Source organism: Salmo trutta, chromosome 2 (assembly GCF_901001165.1).
Source record: "Salmo trutta chromosome 2, fSalTru1.1, whole genome shotgun sequence".
Classification (NCBI taxonomy): domain Eukaryota; kingdom Metazoa; phylum Chordata; class Actinopteri; order Salmoniformes; family Salmonidae; genus Salmo; species Salmo trutta.
The window spans coordinates 41,030,189-41,051,432 of NC_042958.1; the positions used below are offsets into that span (position 1 = coordinate 41,030,189).

The 21,244-nt window shown below is 46.7% G+C and overlaps 1 protein-coding gene across 4 annotated transcripts in view; it reads left to right on the top strand.

Annotated features, from left to right (window-relative positions):
* The window catches only part of arid4b (AT-rich interaction domain 4B), a 169,600-nt gene that overhangs the window by 132,945 nt on the left and 15,411 nt on the right, over positions 1 to 21,244 (top strand). For 2 of the 4 annotated variants that reach the window (XM_029701929.1, XM_029701916.1), the window contains exons 17-20: positions 9,261 to 9,470; positions 13,099 to 13,183; positions 13,351 to 13,600; positions 14,104 to 15,519. In XM_029701929.1, the coding sequence (XP_029557789.1) occupies positions 9,261 to 9,470; positions 13,099 to 13,183; positions 13,351 to 13,600; positions 14,104 to 15,519 (1,961 nt within the window). The remainder of the gene's footprint in view (positions 1 to 9,260; positions 9,471 to 13,098; positions 13,184 to 13,350; positions 13,601 to 14,103; positions 15,520 to 21,244) is intronic. The other 2 variants (XM_029701921.1, XM_029701926.1) reach the window with 2 other exon arrangements.

Consider the following 21,244-nt stretch of genomic DNA (forward strand, 5'->3'; position numbering starts at 1 on the left):
AGGGGGGTTATTTATTAGTAGTGGCTTGGAGGCTAGGGGGTTATTTAGTAGTATTGGCTTGGAGGTTAGTGGGGTTATTTAGTAGTAGTAGTGGCTTGGAGGCTAGTGGGGTTATTTAGTAGTAGTGGCTTGGAGGCTAGTGGGGTTATTTAGTTGTAGTGGCTTGGAGGCTAGGGAGGTTATTTAGTAATAGTAGTGGCTTGGAGGCTAGGGAGGTTATTTAGTAGTAGTAGTGGCTTGGAGGCTAGGGAGGTTATTTAGTAGTAGTAATGGCTTGGAGGCTAGGGGGGTTATTTAGTAGTATTGGCTTGGACGCTGGGGGGTTATTTAGGAGTATTTGCTTGGAGGCTAGGGTGGTTATTTAGTAGTAGTAGTGGCTTGGAGGCTAGTGGGGTTATTTAGTAGTATTGGCTTGGAGGCTGGGGGGTTATTTAGGAGTATTTGCTTGCAGGCTAGGGTGGTTATTTAGTAGTAGTAGTGGATTGGAGGCTAGGGGGGTTATTTAGTAGTAGTATTGGCTTGGAGACTAGTGGGATTATTTAGTAGTAGTATTGGCTTGGATGCTAGGGGGGGTTATTTAGTAGTAGTGGCTTGGAGGCTAGGGGGTTATTTAGTAGTAGTGGCTTGGAGGCTGAGGGGGGTTATTTAGTAGCAGTGGCTTGGAAGCTAGAGGGGTTATTTAGTAGTATTGGCTTGGAGGCTAGAGGGGTTATTTAGTAGTAGTAGTGGCTTGGAGGCTAGGGGGTTATTTAGTAGTAGTGGATTGGAGGCTAGGGGGGGTTATTTAGTAGTAGTGGCTTGGAGGCTAGTGGGGTTATTTAGTAGTAGTGGCTTGGAGGCTAGTGGGGTTATTTAGTAGTAGTGGCTTGGAGGCTAGTGGGGTTATTTAGTAGTAGTGGCTTGGAGGCTAGTGGGGTTATTTAGTAGTAGTAGTAGTGGCTTGGAGGCTAGTGGGGTTATTTAGTAGTAGTGGCTTGGAGGCTGGGGGGGTTTAGTAGTAGTGTCTTGGAGGCTGGGGGGGTTAGTTGTAGTGGCTTTGAGGCTGGGGAGTCTAGGGGTGTCATTTATTAGTATTGGCTTGGAAGCTAGGGGGGTTATTTAGTAGTAGTAGTGGCTTGGAGGCTAGGGGGTTATTTAGTACTTTTGGCTTGGAGGCTAGGGGAGGTGATTTAGTAGTAGTGGCTTGGAGGCTAGTGGGGTTATTTAGTAGTATTGGCTTGGAGGTTAGTGGGGTTATTTAGTAGTAGTAGTGGCTTGGAGGCTAGTGGGGTTATTTAGTAGTAGTGGCTTGGAGGCTAGTGGGGTTATTTAGTTGTAGTGGCTTGGAGGCTAGGGAGGTTATTTAGTAATAGTAGTGGCTTGGAGGCTAGGGAGGTTATTTAGTAGTAGTAATGGCTTGGAGGCTAGGGGGGTTTATTTAGTAGTATTGGCTTGGAGGCTGGGGGGTTATTTAGTAGTATTTGCTTGGAGGCTAGGGTGGTGATTTAGTAGTAGTAGTGGCTTGGAGGCTAGTGGGGTTATTAAGTAGTATTGGCTTGGAGGCTGGGGGGGTTATTTAGTAGTAGTGGCTTGGAGGCTAGGGGGGTTATTTAGTAGTAGTGGCTTGGAGGCTGAGGGGGGTTATTTAGTAGCAGTGGCTTGGAGGCTAGAGGGGTTATTTAGTAGTATTGGCTTGGAGGCTAGGGGGGTTATTTAGTAGTAGTAGTGGCTTGGAGGCTAGTGGGGTTATTTAGTAGTATTGGCTTGGAGGCTGGGGGGGTTATTTAGTAGTAGTGGCTTGGAGGCTAGGGGGGTTATTTAGTAGTAGTATTGGCTTGGAGGCTAGGGGGGGTATTTAGTAGTAGTGGCTTGGAGGCTAGTGGGGTTATTTAGTAGTAGTGGCTTGGAGGCTAGTGGGGTTATTTATTAGTAGTGGCTTGGAGGCTAGGGGGGTTATTTAGTAGTAGTAGTGGCTTGGAGGCTAATGGGGTTATTTATTAGTAGTGGCTAGGGGGGTTATTTAGTACCTTTGGCTTGGAGGCTAGTGGGGTTATGTAGTAGTATTGGCATGGAGGCTAGTGAGGTTATTTAGTAGTAGTAGTGGCTTGGAGGCTAGTGGTAGTTTTTAGTAGTAGTGGCTTGGAGGCTAGGGGGTTATTTAGTAGTAGTAGATTGGAGGCTAGGGGGGTTATTTAGTAGTAGTGGCTTGTGGGGTTATTTAGTAGTAGTGGCTTGGAGGCTAGTGGGGTTATATAGTAGTAGTAGTAGTGGCTTGGAGGCTAGTGGGGTTATTTATTAGTAGTGGCTTGGAGGCTAGGGGGGTTATGTAATAGTTGTAGTGGCTTGGAGGCTAATGGGGTTATTTATTAGTAGTGGCTTGGAGGCTAGGGGGGGTGATTCAGTATTAGTGGCTTGGAGGCTAGTGGGGTGATTCAGTAGTAGTGACTTGGAGGCTAGTGGTGTTATTTAGTAGTATTGGCTTGGAGGCTAGTGGGGTTATTTAGTAGTAGTATTGGCTTGGAGGCTAGTGGGGTTATTTAGTAGTAGTATTGGCTTGGAGGCTGGGGGGGGTATTTAGTAGTAGTATTGGCTTGGAGGCTAGGGAAGTTATTTAGTAATAGAGTGGCTTGGAGGCTAGGGAGGTTATTTAGTAGTAGTATTAGCTTGGAGGCTGGGGGGGGTATTTAGTAGTAGTGGCTTGGAGGCTAGTGGGGTTATTTAGTAGTAGTGGCTTGGAGGCTAGTGGGGTTATTTAGTAGTAGTAGTAGTGGCTTGGAGGCTAGTGGGGTTATTTATTAGTAGTGGCTTGGAGGCTAGAGGGGTTATTTAGTAGTAGTAGTGGCTTGGAGGCTAGGGGGGTTATTTAGTAGTAGTGGCTTGGAGGCTAGGTGGGTTATTTAGTACTTTTGGCTTGGAGGCTAGGGGGGCTGATTTAGTAGTAGTGGCTTGGAGGCTAGTGGGGTTATTTAGTAGTATTTGCTTGGAGGCTAGGGGGGTTATTTAGTAGTAGTAGTGGCTTGGAGGCTATTGGGGTTATTTAGTAGTAGTAGTGGCTTGGAGGCTGGTGGTATTATTTAGTAGTAGTATTGGCTTGGAGGCTAGGGGGAGTTATTTAGTAGTAGTGGATTGGAGGCTAGTGGGGTTATTTAGTAGTATCGGCTTGGAGGCTAGGGGGGTTATTTAGTAGTAGTATAGCCTTGGAGGCTAAGGGGGTTATTTAGTAGTAGTAGTGGATTGGAGGCTATGGGGGGTGATTTAGTTGTAGTGGCTTGGAGGCTAGTGTTGAGGGGGTTTAGTAGTGGTGGCTTGGAGGCTATGGGGATGATTTAGTAGTAGTGGCTTGGAGGCTGCGGGAGTTATTTGGTAGTAGTGGCTTGGAGGCTAGGGGGGGTTATTTAGTAGTAGCGGCTTGGGGACAAGGAGGTTATATGGAAGTAGTGGCTTGGAGGCTTTAGTAGCAGTGGCTTGGAGGGAGGGGAGGCTAGGGGAGTTATTCATTTGTTTAGTAGTAGTGGCTTGGAAACAAGTGGGGTGATTTAGTAGTATTGGCTTGGAGTCTAGGGGGGTTATTTATTAGTAGTGGCTTGGAGGCTAGTGGGGTTATTTAATGGTAGTAGTGGCTTGGAGGCTAGGGGGGGTTATTTAGTAGTAGTAGTGGCTAGGGGGGTTATTTAGTAGTAGTAGTGGCTTGGAGGCTAGGGGGGTTATTTAGTGGTTTGTAGGCTAGGGGGGTTATTTAGTAGTAGTAGTGGCTTGGAGGCTAGCGGGGGTTATTTAGTAGTAGTTGTGGCTTGGAGGCTAGGGGGGTGATTTAGTAGTAGTGGCTTGGAGGCTAGTGGGGTTATTTAGTAGTAGTAGTGGCTTGGAGGCTAGGGGGGTTATTTAGTGGTTTGTTGGCTAGGGTGGGTTATTTAGTAGTAGTAGTGGCTTGGAGGCTAGTGGGGTTATTTAGTAGTAGTAGTGGCTTGGAGGCTGAGGAGCCTAGGGGGGTTATTTAGTAGTAGTGGCTTGGAGGCTAGGGGAGTAATTTAGTAGTAGTAGTAGTAGTGGCTTGGAGGCTAGTGGGGTTATTTAGTTGTAGTGGGTTGGAGGGGGGGGGTTGTTTAGTTGTAGTGGCTTGGAGGCTAGGGGGGTTATTTAGTGGTTTGTAGGCTAGGGTGGGTTATTTAGTAGTAGTAGTGGCTTGGAGGCTAGGGGGGGTTATCTAGTGGTTTGGAGGCTAAGGGGGTTGTTTAGTCGTAGTGGCTTGGACGCTAGGGGAGGCTGATTTAGTAGTTGTGGCTTGGAGGCTAGTGGGGATTATTTGTTGTAGTGGCTTGGAGGCTGGGGGAGTTTTTTGGTAGTAGTGGCTTGGAGGCTGGGGGGGATTATTTAGTAGTAGTGGCTTGGGGGGTAGGGGGGTTATTTAGTAGTAGTAGTAGTGGCTTGGAGGCAAGGTGGTTATTTGGAAGTTGTGGCTTGGAGGCTGGGGGGTTATTTAGTAGTAGTAGTGGCTTGAGCTACAGCCTTCCCTGTAGCTCAGTTGGTAGAGCATGGTGTTTGCAACGCCAGGGTTGTGGGTTCGATTCCCACGGGGGTCTACCACAGGAAAAAAACAAATGTATGAAATGTATGCATTCACTACTGTAAGTCGCTCTGGATAAGAGCGTCTGCTAAATGACTAAAATGTAAAATGTAAATGGTGGCTGGGGGGGCTGATTTAGTAGTAGTGGCTTGGAAGCTAGGGGGGTTCTTTAGTGGTTTGGAGGCTAGGGGGGTTATTTAGTAGTAGTGGCTTGGGGGGGGCTGATTTAGTAGTAGTGGCTTGGCGGCTAGTGGGGGGAGTTTAGCAGTAGTGGCTTTGAGACTATGGCGATGATTTGTTGTAATGGCTTGGAGGCTGGGGGGTTTAGGTAGTAGTAGTGGCTTGGAGGCTGGGGGGGTTATTTAGTAGTTGTGGCTTGGAGGCTGGGGGGGATTATTTAGTTGTAGTGGCTTAGAGGCAACGTGGTTATTTGGAAGTTGTGGCTTGAAGGCTGGGGGGTTATTTAGTAGTAGTAGTTGTTTTGAGGCTAGGGGGTCTGATTTAGTTGTAGTGGCATGTATGCTGGGGAGGTTATTTTGTTTATTTTGTCGTAGTGGCTGTCAGGTTGAGGTGTCTTGTGGGGCTATTTCGTAGTGGTGGCTTGGAGGCTGGGGGGGTTATTTAGTAGTAGTAGTGGCTTGGAGGCTAGGCGGGTTATTTAGTGGTTTGGAGGCTAGGCGGGTTATTTAGTAGTAGTAGCTTGGAGGCTAGTTGGGTTATTTAGTAATAGTGGCTTCGAGGCTAGGGGGTTATTTAGTGGTTTGGAGGCTAGGGGTGTTTTTTAGTAGTAGTGGCTTGGAGGCTGGGGGGGTATTTAGTAGTTGTAGTGGCTTGGAGGCTGGGGGGGGTTATTTAGTAGTAGTAGTGGCTTGGAAGCTGGGGGGGGCAAATGTAGTAGTAGTGGCTTGGAGGCTATGGGGGGGTTTAGTAGTAGTGGCTTTGAGGCTTTGGGGATGATTTAGTTGTAGTGGCTTGGAGGCTGGGGGGGTTTTTTAGTAGTAGTGGCTTGGAGGCTTGGGTGGGATTATTTAGTAGTAGTGGCTTGGACGCTAGAGGGGTTATTTAGTGGTAGTTGCTTGGAGGCTAGGGGGGTTATTTAGTAGTAGTGGCTTGGAGGCTGGGGGGGGTATTTAGTGGTAGTAGTAGTGGCTTGGTGGTTAGAGGGGTTATTTAGTAGTTTGAAGGCTAGGGGGGTTTATTTAGTAGTAGTGGCTTGGAGGCTATAGAGATTGTTTAGTCGTAGTAGTTAGTTGGAGGCTAGGGGGGTTAGTTAGTGGTTTGGAGGCTAGGGGGTTATTTAGTTGTATTGGCATGGCGGCTATTGGGGTTATTTAGTAGTAGTAGTAGTGGCTTGGAAGCTAGTGGGGTTATTTAGTAGTAGTGGCTAGGAGGCTAGGGGGGTTATTTAGTAGTAATGGCTTAGAGTCTGGGGGGGGTTATTTAGTAGTAGTAGTGACTTGGAGGCTAGGTGGGTCATTTATTAGTAGTGTCTTGGAGGCTAGGGGGGTTATTTAGTAGTAGTAGTGGCTTGGAGGCTAATGGGGTTATTTATTAGTCGTGGCTTGGAGGCTTGGGGGATTATTTAGTACTTTTGGCTTGGAGGCTAGGGGGGGTGATTTAGTAATAGTGGCTTGGAGGCTAGTGGGGTTATTTAGTAGTAATGGCTTGGAGTCTAGGGGGGTTACTTAGTGGTAGTGGCTTGGAGGCTAGTGGGGTTATTTAGTATTAGTGGCTTGGAGGCTAGGGGGGTTATTTAGTAGTAGTAGTGGCTTGGAGGCTGGGGTTATTTAGTAGTAGTGGCTTGGAGGCTGGGGGGTTTAGTAGTAGTGGCTTGGAGGCTGGGGTGGTTAGTAGTAGTGGCTTGGAGGTTGGGGAGGCTAGGGGGGTTATTTATAAGTAGTGGCTTGGAGGCTAGGGGGGTTATTTAGTAGTAGTAGGCAACGTGGCTAATGGAGTTATTTATTAGTAGTGGCTTGGATGCTAGTGGGGTTATTTAGTACTTTTGGCTTGGAGGCTGGGGGGGTGATTTAGTAGTAGTGGTTTGTAGGCTAGTGGGGTTATTTAGTAGTAATGGCTTGGAGTCTAGGGGGGTTATTTAGTGGTAGTGGCTTGGAGGCTAGTGGGGTTATTTAGTAGTAGTAGTAGTGGCTTGGAGGCTAGTGGGGTTATTTAGTATTAGTGGCTTGGAGGCTAGGGGGGTTATTTAGTAGTAGTAGTGGCTTGGAGGCTGGGGTTATATAGTAGTAGTGGCTTGGAGGCTGGGGGGGGTTTAGTAGTAGTGGCTTGGAGGCTGGGGTGGTTAGTAGTAGTGGCTTGGAGGTTGGGGAGGCTAGGGGGGTTATTTATAAGTAGTGGCTTGGAGGCTAGGGGGGTTATTTAGTAGTAGTAGTGGCTTGGAGGCTAATGGAGTTATTTATTAGTAGTGGCTTGGATGCTAGTGGGGTTATTTAGTACTTTTGGCTTGGAGGCTGGGGGGGTGATTTAGTAGTAGTGGTTTGTAGGCTAGTGGGGTTATTTAGTAGTAATGGCTTGGAGTCTAGGGGGGTTATTTAGTGGTAGTGGCTTGGAGGCTAGTGGGGTTATTTAGTAGTAGTAGTAGTGGCTTGGAGGCTAGTGGGGTTATTTAGTATTAGTGGCTTGGAGGCTAGGGGGGTTATTTAGTAGTAGTAGTGGCTTGGAGGCTGGGGTTATTTAGTAGTAGTGGCTTGGAGGCTGGGGGGTATTTAGTAGTAGTGGCTTGGAGGCTGGGGTGGTTAGTAGTAGTGGCTTGGAGGTTGGGGAGGCTAGGGGGGATATTTATAAGTAGTGGCTTGGAGGCTAGGGGGGTTATTTAGTAGTAGTAGTGGCTTGGAGGCTAATGGAGTTATTTATTAGTAGTGGCTTGGATGCTAGTGGGGTTATTTAGTTCTTTTGGCTTGGAGGCTGGGGGGGTGATTTAGTAGTAGGTGTTTGTAGGCTAGTGGGGTTATTTAGTAGTAATGGCTTCGAGGCTCGGGCGGTTATTTAGTAGTGGTGGCTTGGAGGCTAGTGGGGTAATTTAGTAGTAGTAGTAGTGGCTTGGAGGCTAGTGGGGTTATTTAATAGTAGTGGCTTGGAGAATAAAGGGGGTTATTTAGTAGTAGTAGTGGCTTGGAGGCTAGTGGGGTTATTTAGTAGTAGTGACTCCGAGGCTAGTGGGGTTATTCGGTAGTAGTAGTGGCTTGGAGGCTAGGGGGCTATTTAGTAGTAGTGGCTTGGAGGCTAGGGGGTTATTTAGTAGTAGTGGCTTGGAGACTAGGGGGTTTATTTAGTAGTGGTGGCTTGGAGGCTAGGGGGGTTATTTAGTGGTTTGGAGGCTAGGTGTTTTATTTAGTAGTAGTAGTGGCTTGGAGGCTAGGGGGTTTATTTAATGGTTTGGAGGCTAGTGGGGTTGTTTAGTGGTTTGGAGGCTAGGTGTTTTATTTAGTAGTAGTAGTGGCTTGGAGGCTAGGGGGGGTTATTTAGTAGTTGTGGCTTGGAGCCTAGTGGGGTTATTTAGTAGTTGTGGCTTGGAGGCTAGGGAGGTTATTTAGTAGTAGGTGCTTGGAGGCTGAGGGGTTATTTAGTAGTAGGTGCTTGGAGGCTAGGGGTGTTATTTATTAGTAGTGGCTTGGAGGCTAGGGGGGTTATTTAGTAGTAGTGGCTTGGAGGCTAGGGGGGTTATTTAGTAGTAGGTGCTTGGAGGCTGGGGGGTTATTTAGTAGTAGTGGCTTGGAGGCTAGGGAGGTTATTTAGTAGTAGGTGCTTGGAGGCTGAGGGGTTATTTAGTAGTAGGTGCTTGGAGGCTAGGGGTGTTATTTATTAGTAGTGGCTTGGAGGCTAGGGGTGTTATTTATTAGTAGGTGCTTGGAGGCTAGGGGGTTATTTAGTAGTAGTGTCTTGGAGGCTGGGGGGTTATTTAGTAGTAGTAGTGGCTTGGAGGCTAGTGGTGTTATTTAGTAGTAGTAGTGGCTTGGAGGCTAGTGGGGTTATTTAGTAATAGTAGGTGCTTGGAGGCTGGGGGGTTATTTAGTAGTTGTGGCTTGGAGGCTAGGTGTTTATTTAGTAGCAGTGGCTTGGAGGCTAGGGGGGTTATTTAGTAGTAGTGGCTTGGAGGCTAGGGGGGTTATTTAGTAGTAGTGGCTTGGAGGCTAGGGGGGTTATTTAGTAGTAGGTGCTTGGAGGCTGGGGGGTTATTTAGTAGTAGTGGCTTGGAGGCTAGGGGGGTTATTTAGTAGTAGGTGCTTGGAGGCTAGGGGTGTTATTTATTAGTAGTGGCTTGGAGGCTAGGGGTGTTATTTATTAGTAGGTGCTTGGAGGCTAGGGGGTTATTTAGTAGTAGTGTCTTGGAGGCTGGGGGGTTATTTAGTAGTAGTAGTGGCTTGGAGGCTAGTGGGGTTATTTAGTAGTAGTAGTGGCTTGGAGGCTAGGGGGGGTTATTTAGTAGTAGGTGCTTGGAGGCTAGGGGGGTTATTTAGTAGCAGTGGCTTTGAGGCTTGTGGGGTTATTTATTAGTTGTGTTTTGGAGGCTAGGTTTTTTTTTTAGTAGTTGTAGCTTGGAGGTTGGCGGTTGACACAGGCCAATGGTGGGTTTGGTCTACCTAGTGCCAGGTAGTGAGAGCTGGGTTTGGGTGGGTTTGGGGTTGTGGTTGTGGTGCATTATGGGAAGCCTAGGACCAGGAAGTGAACAGGAAGCTGAACTGTGTTTCATTGATTTCAGGGATGAGAGCTGCAGTCAGGAGGGCGATGGTGGTGATGAGGATCTGGGGGAGGAAGGGGAGGAGTTTGAGTGTTACCCCCCGGGGATGAAGGTGCAGGTGAGGTATGGGCGTGGTCGCAGCCTGAAGACGTACCAGGCCACTGTGAAAGAGGCTGACGTGGAGGGGGGAGAGGTGCTCTACCTGGTTCACTACTGTGGCTGGAACGTCAGGTAAGATTAGCAGGACACACAGCCCTGGGGAATATGACCGACCACCTTCCTAGCCACCACTAGTATTACAGCTATATTATTCGCCCTCCTCAAATAGACCCAGCTGTAAATATAAAGATCTTACCTTTTAAATGGAGATCCCTATAGCAACAACATGGATATCACTTCCTCTCTGTTATGATACAAGGTCACATATATTATATTTATATATCATTGATTATATCTTACCATCATCTATAGATAATGTAATGGTCCCTCTTGTGACACGACGAATTAATTATCATTTGTTATTTCTTACCATCCCCTGTAGATAATGTAATGGTTTTTCTGTGTCAGGACTAATTAATTATCATTGCACTGTGGACATCTAGTGGTTAAAATTGAGAACTGGGGCAATCAGTAATGACTTTGGTTTGTTGACGTTTTAAAGTATTGACTGACAGTTTGTCTCCTCGTCCGTCCGTCTGTCTGTCCTCCCACTGTCATCTAGAGACGTGCTGAGTTTGACCATAAAATGAAGCTCTTTCACAGAGCCTTCTCATTGAAGAATAGAGCTATTTTATTTAGCCCTAAGCCACTTTAAAATGCCATTTAATCCTTATTCACATTATAGGGCCAAACCTACCCAAGCCAAGCTGAGAAACTGAGCTTGCCTGGTTAAACATCCACTATAATTGCTGGAACCATACTGGAAAGGACCACAGGCAGCAGGGTACGGTTCGGGTGGGCCCTATCGTGTGGATCTGGTATTAAAATGCTGCTATACTCACCTCTACCTTTCTCCCCCCTGGGCCAGAGACAGGGTAATAAATACAGTGTTACTATGTAGAAGTAGAGTTAGCATAGAGAAGAGCTTTTCACAGTGAGACCAATGTTCGAGATGTCATTGTCTTACGTTGTGTAGTGGTTGAGCGGATGTTCTTTCTCTCTGCGCTACTGTGTCTTGTGGTGTGACGTTGGAAGACTTTCATTCCTTTCTGTAGATCCAAGTAGACTGACTACCTTTGGGTAGTTAACATTCTGTAATTCATTTCTATGGTTGTTGGTATTATCATAATGTTGATTTATCTTAATTAAGGTTGTTTTATTCCATAATTATGATGTGGATTTGTCTTCATTAAGGTTGTTTTATTCCATAATTATGATGTGGATTTGTCTTCATTAAGGTTGTTTTATTCCATAATTATAATGTGGATTTGTCTTCATTAAGGTTGTTTTATTCCATAATATAATGTGGGTTTATCTTCATTAAGGTTGTCTTATTCCATAATATAATGTGGATTTGTCTTCATTAATGTCTTATTCCATAATATAATGTGGATTTATCCTCATTAATGTCTTATTCCATGTAATAATTTTGATTTATCTTAATTATGGTTGTTTTATTCCATTATATAATTATGGGGCGGCAGGTAGCCTAGTGGTTAGAGCGTTGGACTAGTAAACGAAAGGTTGCAAGATCAAATCCCTGAGCTGACAAGGTACAAATCTGTCATTCTGCCCCTGAAGAAGGCAGTTAACCCACTGTTCCTAGGTCATCATTGAAAATAAGAATTTGTTCTTATCTGACTTTCCTAGTTAAATAAAGGTAAAACTTTTTTTTTTATAATGATGATATACAGTACCAGTCAAAAGTTTGGACACACCAACTCATTCCTGGATTTTTCTTTATTTTTACTATTTTCTACATTGTAGAATAATAGTGAAGACATCAAAACTATGTAATAAAACATATGGATTCATGTAGTAACCAAAAAAGTGTTAAACAAATCAAAATATATTTTATATTTGAGATTCTTCAAAGTAGTCATCCTTTGCCTTGATTACAGCTTTGCACACTCTTGGCATTATCTCAAACAGCTTCACCTGGAATGCTTTTCCATCAGTCTTGAAGGAGTTCCCACATATGCTGAGCACTTGTTGGCTGCTTTTCCTTCACTCTGCGATCCAACTCATCCCAAACCATCTCAATTGGGTTGAGGTCGGGTGATTGTGGAGGCCAGGTCATCTGATGCAGCACTCCATCTCTCTCCTTCTTGGTCAAACAGGCCTTACACAGCCTGGAGGTGTGTTGGGTCATTGTCCTGTTGAGAAACAAATGATAGTCCCACTAAGCGCAAACCATATGGGATGGCGTATCGCTGCAGAATGCTGTGATAACCATGCTGGTTAACTCTGCCTTGAATTCTAAATAAATCATTGACAGTGTCACCAGCAAAGCACCCCTACACCATCACACCTCCTCCTCCATGCTTCACGGTGGGAACCACACATGCAGAGATCATCTGTTCACCTACTCTGCGTCTCACAAAGACACGGCCGTTGGAACCAAAATTTCAAATTTAGACTCATCAGACCAAGGACAGATATCCACCGGTCTAATGCCCATTGCTCATGTTTCTTGGCCGAAGCAAGTCTCGTCTTCTTATTGGTGTCGTTTAGTAGTGGTTTCTTGCCAGCAATTCGACCATGAAGGCCTGATTTTTTTTAAATTATATTTTATTTTACCTTTTTAACTAGGCAAGTCAGTTAAGAACAAATTCTTATTTACAATGACGGCCTACCCTGGCCAAACCCTAAGTCGGACGACACTGGGTCAATTGTGCGCCGCCCTATTGGACTCCCAATTGTGGCCGGTTGTGATACAGCCTGGAATCGAACCAGGGTCTGTAGTGTCACCTCTAGCACTGAGACCGCTGCGCCACTCGGTGGTCTCCTCTGAACAGTTTACGTTGAGATGTGTACATTGATTGTACTCTAACAGTATACAGGTAGTCACTGCTCTACCTGGCATTGTACTCTGAAGCATTTATTTTGTCAGCAATTTCTGAGGCTGTTATCTCTAATTAACTTATCCTCTACAGCAGAGGTAACTCTGGGTCTTCCTTTCCTGTGGCGGTCCTCATGAGAGCCAGTTTCATCATAGCGCTTGATGGTTTTTGCAACTGCACTTTAAGAAACTTTCAAAGTTGTTGACATTTTCCGTATTGACTGACCTTCATGTCTTAAAGTAATGATGGACTGTCATTTGTCTTTGCTTGTTTGAGCTGTTCTTGCCATAATATTGAGTTGGTCTTTTACCAAATAGGGCTATCTTCTGTATACCACCCCTACCTTGTCACAACACAACTGGTTGTCTCAAACGCATTAAGAAGGAAAGAAATAATAACAAATGAACATTTAACAAGGCACACCTGTTAATTAAAATGCATTCCATGCACCTCATGAAGCTTGGTGAGAGAATGCCAAGATTGTGCAAAGCTGTCATCAAGGCAAAGGGTGGTAACTGAAGAATCTCAAATATAATTTTACTTTGCGTTCCAAATGGCACCCTATTTCCTATATAGTGCACTAGTTTTGACCAGGGCCAATAGGGAATCCCATAGGTAGTACATTACTTTTGACCAGGGCCAATAGGGAATCCCATAGGTAGTACACTACTTTTGACCAGGACCAATAGGGAATCCCATAGGTAGTACACTACTTTTGACCATGGCCCATATTGAATCCCATAGGGCTCTGGACAAAAGTAGTACACTATAAAAGGAATAGGGTGCCATTTGGGGCATAGGCTTTATAACTGACCTTTGATCTGTGATTGACTCTCTGTCTCTGTCTCTCCCGTTAGATATGATGAGTGGGTCAAAGCTGACAAGATTGTACGTCCGGCCAATAAGAATGTTCAGAAGATTAAACACCGCAAGAAAATAAAGGTAGGAGAAATAAATGTTGTTTTTTTTTAATTATATTTTGCATATTAGCAATTTCAATTGAATATACAGAATAGACAGTTGTTTCTGTCTATGAAGATGACATGAGGTTACCACAAGATGCACAACATTAATCTGGAGCCCTAAACATGGTTTTCCTGCCCTCCCAGAACAAAGCGGAGAGAGAGCGTAACCGTCTGGAGCGACTGAACGAGGACCTGGGGAGTCCGTCCCCCAACAGACTACGTGTCCCCCGCCCCTCCTCCAAATCCCTCGGCCCCTGCTCTGGCTCCGGTCCCTGCTCAGCCCATGAGCGCCATGTCTTCTCCAAGATGGAGGACGGTGAGAACCAAAGGACTCTGACTCTGCAGTCTCCAGTCAAGTCTATTGAAATCACTTCTATCCTCAATGGCCTGCAAGGTAGTCACTGCTCTACCTGGCGTTGTACTCTAACAGTATACAGGTAGTCACCGCTCTACCTGGCGTTGTACTCTAACAGTATACAGGTAGTCACCGCTCTACCTGGCGTTGTACTCTAACAGTATACAGGTAGTCACCGCTCTACCTGGCGTTGTACTCTAACAGTATACAGGTAGTCACTGCTCTACCTGGCGTTGTACTCTAACAGTATACAGGTAGTCACAACTCTATCTGGTGTTGTACTTTAACAGTATACAGGCAGTCAAATGGATAGGATATGTCATTCAAATTACATTTTGTTTCATGACTTTTAGCAGATTTTAAGGCAATATTTTTTACTCAATATTATGCCTTTTGAGTGTTGAACAATTAACTTATTTAGTTTTAGAGTTCAGTAGATTGTATTTCACTCTATAGAACTATGATACATTGATTGGGAGTGCTGTTGTGTTGCCTAAGCCATGTCAAGGTACTAAAATGTTGTTTTTCTTTGCTTCCTTCAGCCTCAGAGAGTTCAACAGATGAGTCTGATCAGGATGGTGGGCGTGAGGACGAAGATGACCATCCGGGTTCAGGAGGTCGCGACGGTCTCAGAAAGGGGGGTCCCCCCAAACCCCTTCACGCATTAGACCGCTGGGAGGGTACCGACTCTACCGATGTCCCCAAACCACCATTGGTCACAGGGAAGAGCCAAGAACCAATCAGTGTCGAGACCCCGGAGGCTGGGAAGCGGCGTAGCCAACCAGAGTTTGAGGCTGAGAGGGAGGGGCCAGGTAGCTCCGCCTCCAGGAAGAGGAAGTCAGAAGGAGCAACAGGGGAGCAACAGACCTCTAAAGGACCCCCGTCCAAAACCAAGCTCCCAACCAGAAGCACCAGGAGCGCAGACTGGCTGCCGGGAGGCTCCAACAGGAGGGCCCAGGAGAGAGCAGGAGGTCTAGGGGAAGACAGAGGAGGAGCAGGAGGTTCCTCTAGCAGCAGCTCAGATGATGGAGGTGCACCTCCCACTGAGCCCCACCAGGCCGATGGAGACCGACCCAGCTCCCGTCCCAAACCTCCCCCCTCTAAGAAGTACAACGGCATGAAGGACAAGGCAGCCAAGAGTGGCACCGGTGGTGTAGGCGGCGCCCGCCCTGCGGGATTCTGGGAGATCCCTGAGAAGAGGGCTAAGATGGCAGCCAGCAGCGTGGAGGAGAGAGAAAGAGCGAGACCGGCGGGTGGCAGTCGTACCAAGGGACAGAAGGATGTATGGTCCAGTATTCAGGCCCAGTGGCCGAAAAAGACCCTGAAGGAGCTGTTCTCTGACTCTGACACAGAGGCTGCTAACTCCCCTCCTCCGCCTGGACCGGCCCAGTCCTCATCATCATGCCACGAGGAGAGGGAGAGCAGGGGGGAGCGGGATGGGGACGAGGCAGGAGGAGGAGGCCCGGAGAGGGAGATCAGGGGGGAGCGGGGTGGGGAGGGAGACGAGACAGGAGGAGGAGGCCCGGAGAGGGAGAGCACGGGGGAACGGGACCGGGTGGGAGACGAGGAAGGAGGAGGCCCGGAGAGGGAGGACCATGACCCTTCAGAGGAGAATCAGGGGCAGGAGAAGAGGAGGAGTGAGCAGGAGTTCCCCTCCAGTGGATCTAACTCAGTTCTCAACACCCCTCCCACCACCCCAGAGTCCCCATCCATGGGACATAGCGGTAGCGGGGCCATGGAGCAAGGGGCTGGAACTGGCTCTAACCGGACTCAGCCCTCCTGTCCTCCCCTGTCTGTAACCCCTGCTCTGGGTACAACGCCATCCTCTGACCCCCTGGCTCCGGGGCGCCCCAACACCCTGGCAGAGGAAGGCGGTTGTGGTCGCAGTGAGACAGACAGCAGTACAGTGGAGGTGGAAAGTCTAGGAGGGGAGCTGCAGGACCAGGACTTACCCCAAGGTAAGTGTTGACTAGCCAAATGGTTGCTGGCATCAGTGTCCTAGATACCGTCACCTGCCGTTGTGCCCTTGAGCAAGACACTTAACCTGCTCACAGGGCACTACACTAGTAGCTGCCCACTGCTCCAGCCTTTCCCACCAAAATGTGTATTTGTGTGTACAGTGCCTGCAGAAAGTATTCAAACCCCTTGATTTTGTTTTATTTAATTCATGCTTTCAGTCGACGAGATTGAATTTTGCAGAATGCACAGTTACATTTAGACAACTGCTTAAAAACACAGAGGATACTACATTCAATGAAACAAGTCCTAACCGGCCTACCGACTGGCGCAGCATCACAGTGCTACAGGCGTCACTACAGACCCGGGTTCGATCCCGGGCTGTATCACAACCGGCCGTAATCGGGAGTCCCATAGGGTGGCGCACAATTGTCCCAGCATCGTCCCGGGTTTGGCCGGGGGGGCTTTACTTGGCTCATCGCGTTCTAGCGACTCCTTGTGGCGGGTCGGGCGCCTGCAGGCTGACCTCGTCATCAGTTGAACAGTGTTTCCTCTGACACGTTGGTGCGGCTGGCTTCCGGGTTAAGCTGGCAGGTGTTAAAAGCTTGGTTTGTCGGGTCATGTTTCGGGGGACGCATGACTCGACCTTCACTTCCCGAGGCCGTTGGGGAGTTGCAGCGATGAGACAAGATCAAAATTGGGGAGAAAAATGTATTAAGTCTGATCGCAGTGGCTATGGTTGGATCTTTCTGTATATTTGTTCTTACATTGATGCTGGACAGTTGGCTCTGTTTGCAGAGGACTCTGCCAGTACCGTCTCCTCTTTTCTGTGGTAGTAGATCATGTAGAGGGTCCAGTACGATCCGTGACTGTCTCTGTTTTGTGTTATTATCTTGCTTGGCCTTTTCTGTACACTCTCCAGTGCAGCATCCTGCTTCTTTGTGCAGCCCACCAGCAACGCACTTTCCTCCTGACTTAACGTTCATTAATCTGATGACTGTTATTTATCTAATCAACTAACTATATTTAATTGTTACCCAATTAAATGAATCATGTAACAATTAAGTCATTAGGATTTGAGGCACCACAAGAGCAGTTATTTAGAGTTACCATCTCCCCAATTAAACTCTAAAGATCTTGACCTATCACATCCATAAACAGTCAACTTATTCATCATAACCTCGTATCATATCATGTCGTAACCTTGCATCTGCAGAAACCCGAGCCTTACTTATGATTCAGTACTACACAAATTGGTTTACTTATTTATTTACTAGCTAACTAAATGGTAACACAGGATAAACATACACACTTAATACATGAGAAATAGGTCACTAGCGGACTGACAACGATATGACTGCTTGTTACGAAAGACATGGAGAGGGACAGAGACACTTAACGTTGCTACATTTAGAAACTACTGTCACTTATACTTTACACACAAACTGCCGCCCGGTTGGAGTAAGAAAATCCTTGGTTTCTCTCGGTGGACAGGGACTTCTTGGAAAAGGGTGTTGGGCCTTTTTGCGGCATGATTGTAAAGCTCTGATTGTCCAAAAGGGGGACCCCCACCCGTCTTCTACTGTTGATCTCCTCTGCAGTTGTCTGGTATCCGGTAACTTATTGTGTAGTCCTGAACAGGACTACAGAGTTTATTTTCCTTCCATTTTCTCTAGAAGATGCTTCTTTGAAGATAGGCTAGCCAGCCATGTCGATGGTTCCCAGTGGGGTGATGAGAGTAGCAGAATACGATGGTTTGAAGATAGGCTAGATAGCCGTGTTGATGGTTCACACTGGGGTGATGAGAGTAGCAGAATACGATGGTTTGAAGATAGGCTAGATAGCCGTGTTGATGGTTCACACTGGGGTGATGAGAGTAGCAGAATACGATGGTTTGAAGATAGGCTAGATAGCCGTGTTGATGGTTCACACTGGGGTGATGAGAGTAGCAGAATACGATGGTTTGAAGATAGGCTAGATAGCCGTGTTGATGGTTCACACTGGGGTGATGAGAGTAGCAGAATAGGATGGTTTGAAGATAGGCTAGATAGCCGTGTTGATGGTTCACACTGGGGTGATGAGAGTAGCATAATACGATGGTTTGAAGATAGGCTAGATAGCCGTGTTGATGGTTCACACTGGGGTGATGAGAGTAGCAGAATACGATGGTTTGAGCAGAATGGTCCCACTTAAATTTGCTTTTCTAGATACTTTACTTAGGATCAGCCGTACCAGTGATTGTCCGTGAGGTGACTTTATCGTCTCTACCTCGTGTTGAGATTCACAGTTCAAACAACTTTAAATGTGAGCTGCAGCTCTACGTCTCTCTGGCCTAATACTTTAAATGTGAGCTGCAGCTCTACGTCTCTCTCTGGTCTAATACTTTAAACGTGAGCTGCAGCTCTACTTCCCTCTGGTGTAATATGTTCATTCTTAAACCATAATTTTATACAATTAGTTCAAAAGGGCGGTTCCGACAGGCTGACACGCTCTCTGACCTCACTCAAGGGGGCGGTGACTACTTACTTGTACAAAGTTATAGAAACAATTTCCTTTTATAGTTTCTAAAATCACATCCCTCTCTTAACCAAAACACTTTCATAATTTTTCATATAGCATGCAGAACGTAGAGGATGTAGTGTGTTACAGTATTTCCTCTATAACATTGTTAATGACATCACTAAATAACAACCATACCGACATCAGTGTTCTTTCAGATCGCCTCTGACCATTCCCCACGTTCTATGTTAGAAATATTGTTCCAGCATTCGCTTTACAACGTGTTAAGACTTTCGGCTGGGAAAATCTGTCAAACAAAGGCAAATTCCTCTGGTGAATTTGGAGAGTGAGAGAACTGAATGTTCTTGTCCTTGATTTACAACAGGGCGTTATCTGTCAACCCCCCACCAGTTCCCCCCGCGGGTGAGAGGGGGTCTGGTTGAAGTTATTTATTGCAAAGCTGATCTGCCCAATTTGGATCCTCACAGAACAGTCATGACACCTGTCATTATCCCGGCATGGTCGGATCAGAGTGGTGTAGGCGTCATCAGTGGAAAGGCTGTTTCTTGCCATCACAGTCAGGAAGTGGAGACGCCTTGAAGTATTTTTCAATGCCTGGTTAATGTGTTGGCCCCCACTGAGTTAGTTGTCCAAGTGGAAGCCAAGGTATTTTGTGCATGTTCCAACTGGAACAGCCTGACCACCCAGTATTAGTGGAGCTGGTTTCAACTGGAACAGCCTGACCACCCAGTATTAGTGGAGCTAGTTCCAACTGGAACAGCCTGACCACCCAGTATTAGTGGAGCTGGTTCCAACTGGAACAGCCTGGCCACCCAGTATTAGTGGAGCTGGTTCCAACTGGAACAGCCTGACCACCCAGTATTAGTGGAGCTGGTTCCAACTGGAACAGCCTCACCACCCAGTATTAGTGGAGCTGGTTCCAACTGGAACAGCCTGGCCACCCAGTATTAGTGGAGCTGGTTCCAACTGGAACAGCCTCACCACCCAGTATTAGTGGAGCTGGTTTCAACTGGAACAGCCTGACCACCCAGTATTAGTAGAGCTGGTTCCAACTGGAACAGCCTGACCACCCAGTATTAGTGGAGCTAGTTCCAACTGGAACAGCCTGACCACCCAGTATTAGTGGAGCTGGTTCCAACTGGAACAGCCTGGCCACCCAGTATTAGTGGAGCTGGTTCCAACTGGAACAGCCTGACCACCCAGTATTAGTGGAGCTGGTTCCAACTGGAACAGCCTCACCACCCAGTATTAGTGGAGCTGGTTCCAACTGGAACAGCCTGGCCACCCAGTATTAGTGGAGCTGGTTCCAACTGGAACAGCCTCACCACCCAGTATTAGTGGAGCTGGTTTCAACTGGAACAGCCTGACCACCCAGTATTAGTAGAGCTGGTTCCAACTGGAACAGCCTGACCACCCAGTATTAGTGGAGCTAGTTCCAACTGGAACAGCCTGACCACCCAGTATTAGTGGAGCTGGTTCCAACTGGAACAGCCTGGCCACCCAGTATTAGTGGAGCTGGTTCCAACTGGAACAGCCTGACCACCCAGTATTAGTGGAGCTGGTTCCAACTGGAACAGCCTCACCACCCAGTATTAGTGGAGCTGGTTCCAACTGGAACAGCCTGGCCACCCAGTATTAGTGGAGCTGGTTCCAACTGGAACAGCCTGACCACCCAGTATTAGTAGAGCTGGTTCCAACTGGAACAGCCGGACCACCCAGTATTAGTGGAGCTGGTTTCAACTGGAACAGCCTGACCACCCAGTATTAGTGGAGCTGGTTTCAACTGGAACAGCCTGACCACCCAGTATTAGTGGAGCTGGTTTCAACTGGAACAGCCTGACCACCCAGTATTAGTGGAGCTGGTTTCAACTGGAACAGCCTGACCACCCAGTATTAGTAGAGCTGGTTCCAACTGGAACAGCCTGACCACCCAGTATTAGTGGAGCTGGTTTCAACTGGAACAGCCTGACCACCCAGTATTAGTAGAGCTGGTTCCAACTGGAACAGCCTGACCACCCAGTATTAGTGGAGCTGGTTTCAACTGGAACAGCCTGACCACCCAGTATTAGTGGAGCTGGTTCCAACTGGAACAGCCTGACCACCCAGTATTCCACACCGTCAATCTGTATCTTCTTCCAGAGGATTTTTATAGACCAACCTCTTTGTTGATGAAGTCCCACCAGTCTTCTGGGTTCTTCTTTCGGAGTTCTTGAATTTCATTTGTCTACAAGTTATCTTTGGCCATCAGATGAGCTTTTTTCCATTTCTCAGTTTTCCCCCATGTGTCAAATATTTTTTGCCTTTTCTTTGGTGTCCGCTTGAAGTTGTTCCGTCATCGATGGCTTATCCCGGGCTGATGTTTTAACATTTTGTATGGACATACTTACATCAAGGACCGTTTGTATGTTGATGTTGAAGATATCCAACTTTTCATCCAATTTTCTCTGCATGGTAGACAGCTGACCAGCCTGTAATGGTCAGACACCAGGCTAGGGCCTCCGTTCTCTCTTGAGACATCGTCGCCCTGCTCTGGATTCCATTTCCTTCCGCCTTGCTCGGTTCACTGGTGGTCAACAGATCCCAGCAGGGCCAATACAGTAGGGGAGCTGTAGTAGGTGTTGAGGTCTGTTCTGATCAGATCCATCATGGAGTCTCCATGTAGTAGGTGTTGAGGTCTGTTCTCATCAGATTCCCTCCATGTACAGTGAGGGAAAAAAGTATTTGATCCCCTGCTGAATTTGTACGTTTGCCCACTGACAAAGAAATGGTCAGTCTATAATTTTAATGGTAGGTTTATTTGAACAGTGAGAGACAGAATAACAACAAAAAATCCAGAAAAACGCATGTCAAAAATGTCATAAATTGATTTGCATTTTAATGAGGGAAATAAGTATTTGACCCCCTCTCAATCAGAAAGATTTCTGGCTCCCAGGTGTCTTTTATACAGGTAACGAGCTGAGATTAGGAGCACACTCTTAAAGGGAGTACATATTTAATTGGTCACTGGAAAAGGGGACATTTCCAAATGTATGGAAGTATGCGAAACTGTGTCCAATCCCAAAAGATCCTGCAAAGAACCCATTATTTCTGCCAATATTTGACCAATCAGTCTACTCCCTTCACTCAGTCAGATATTGGAGGGTATTGTGAGTAGACAAATATAGGAGTATATGGAAAATAATTATCTGATTACAGCCAATCAGCATG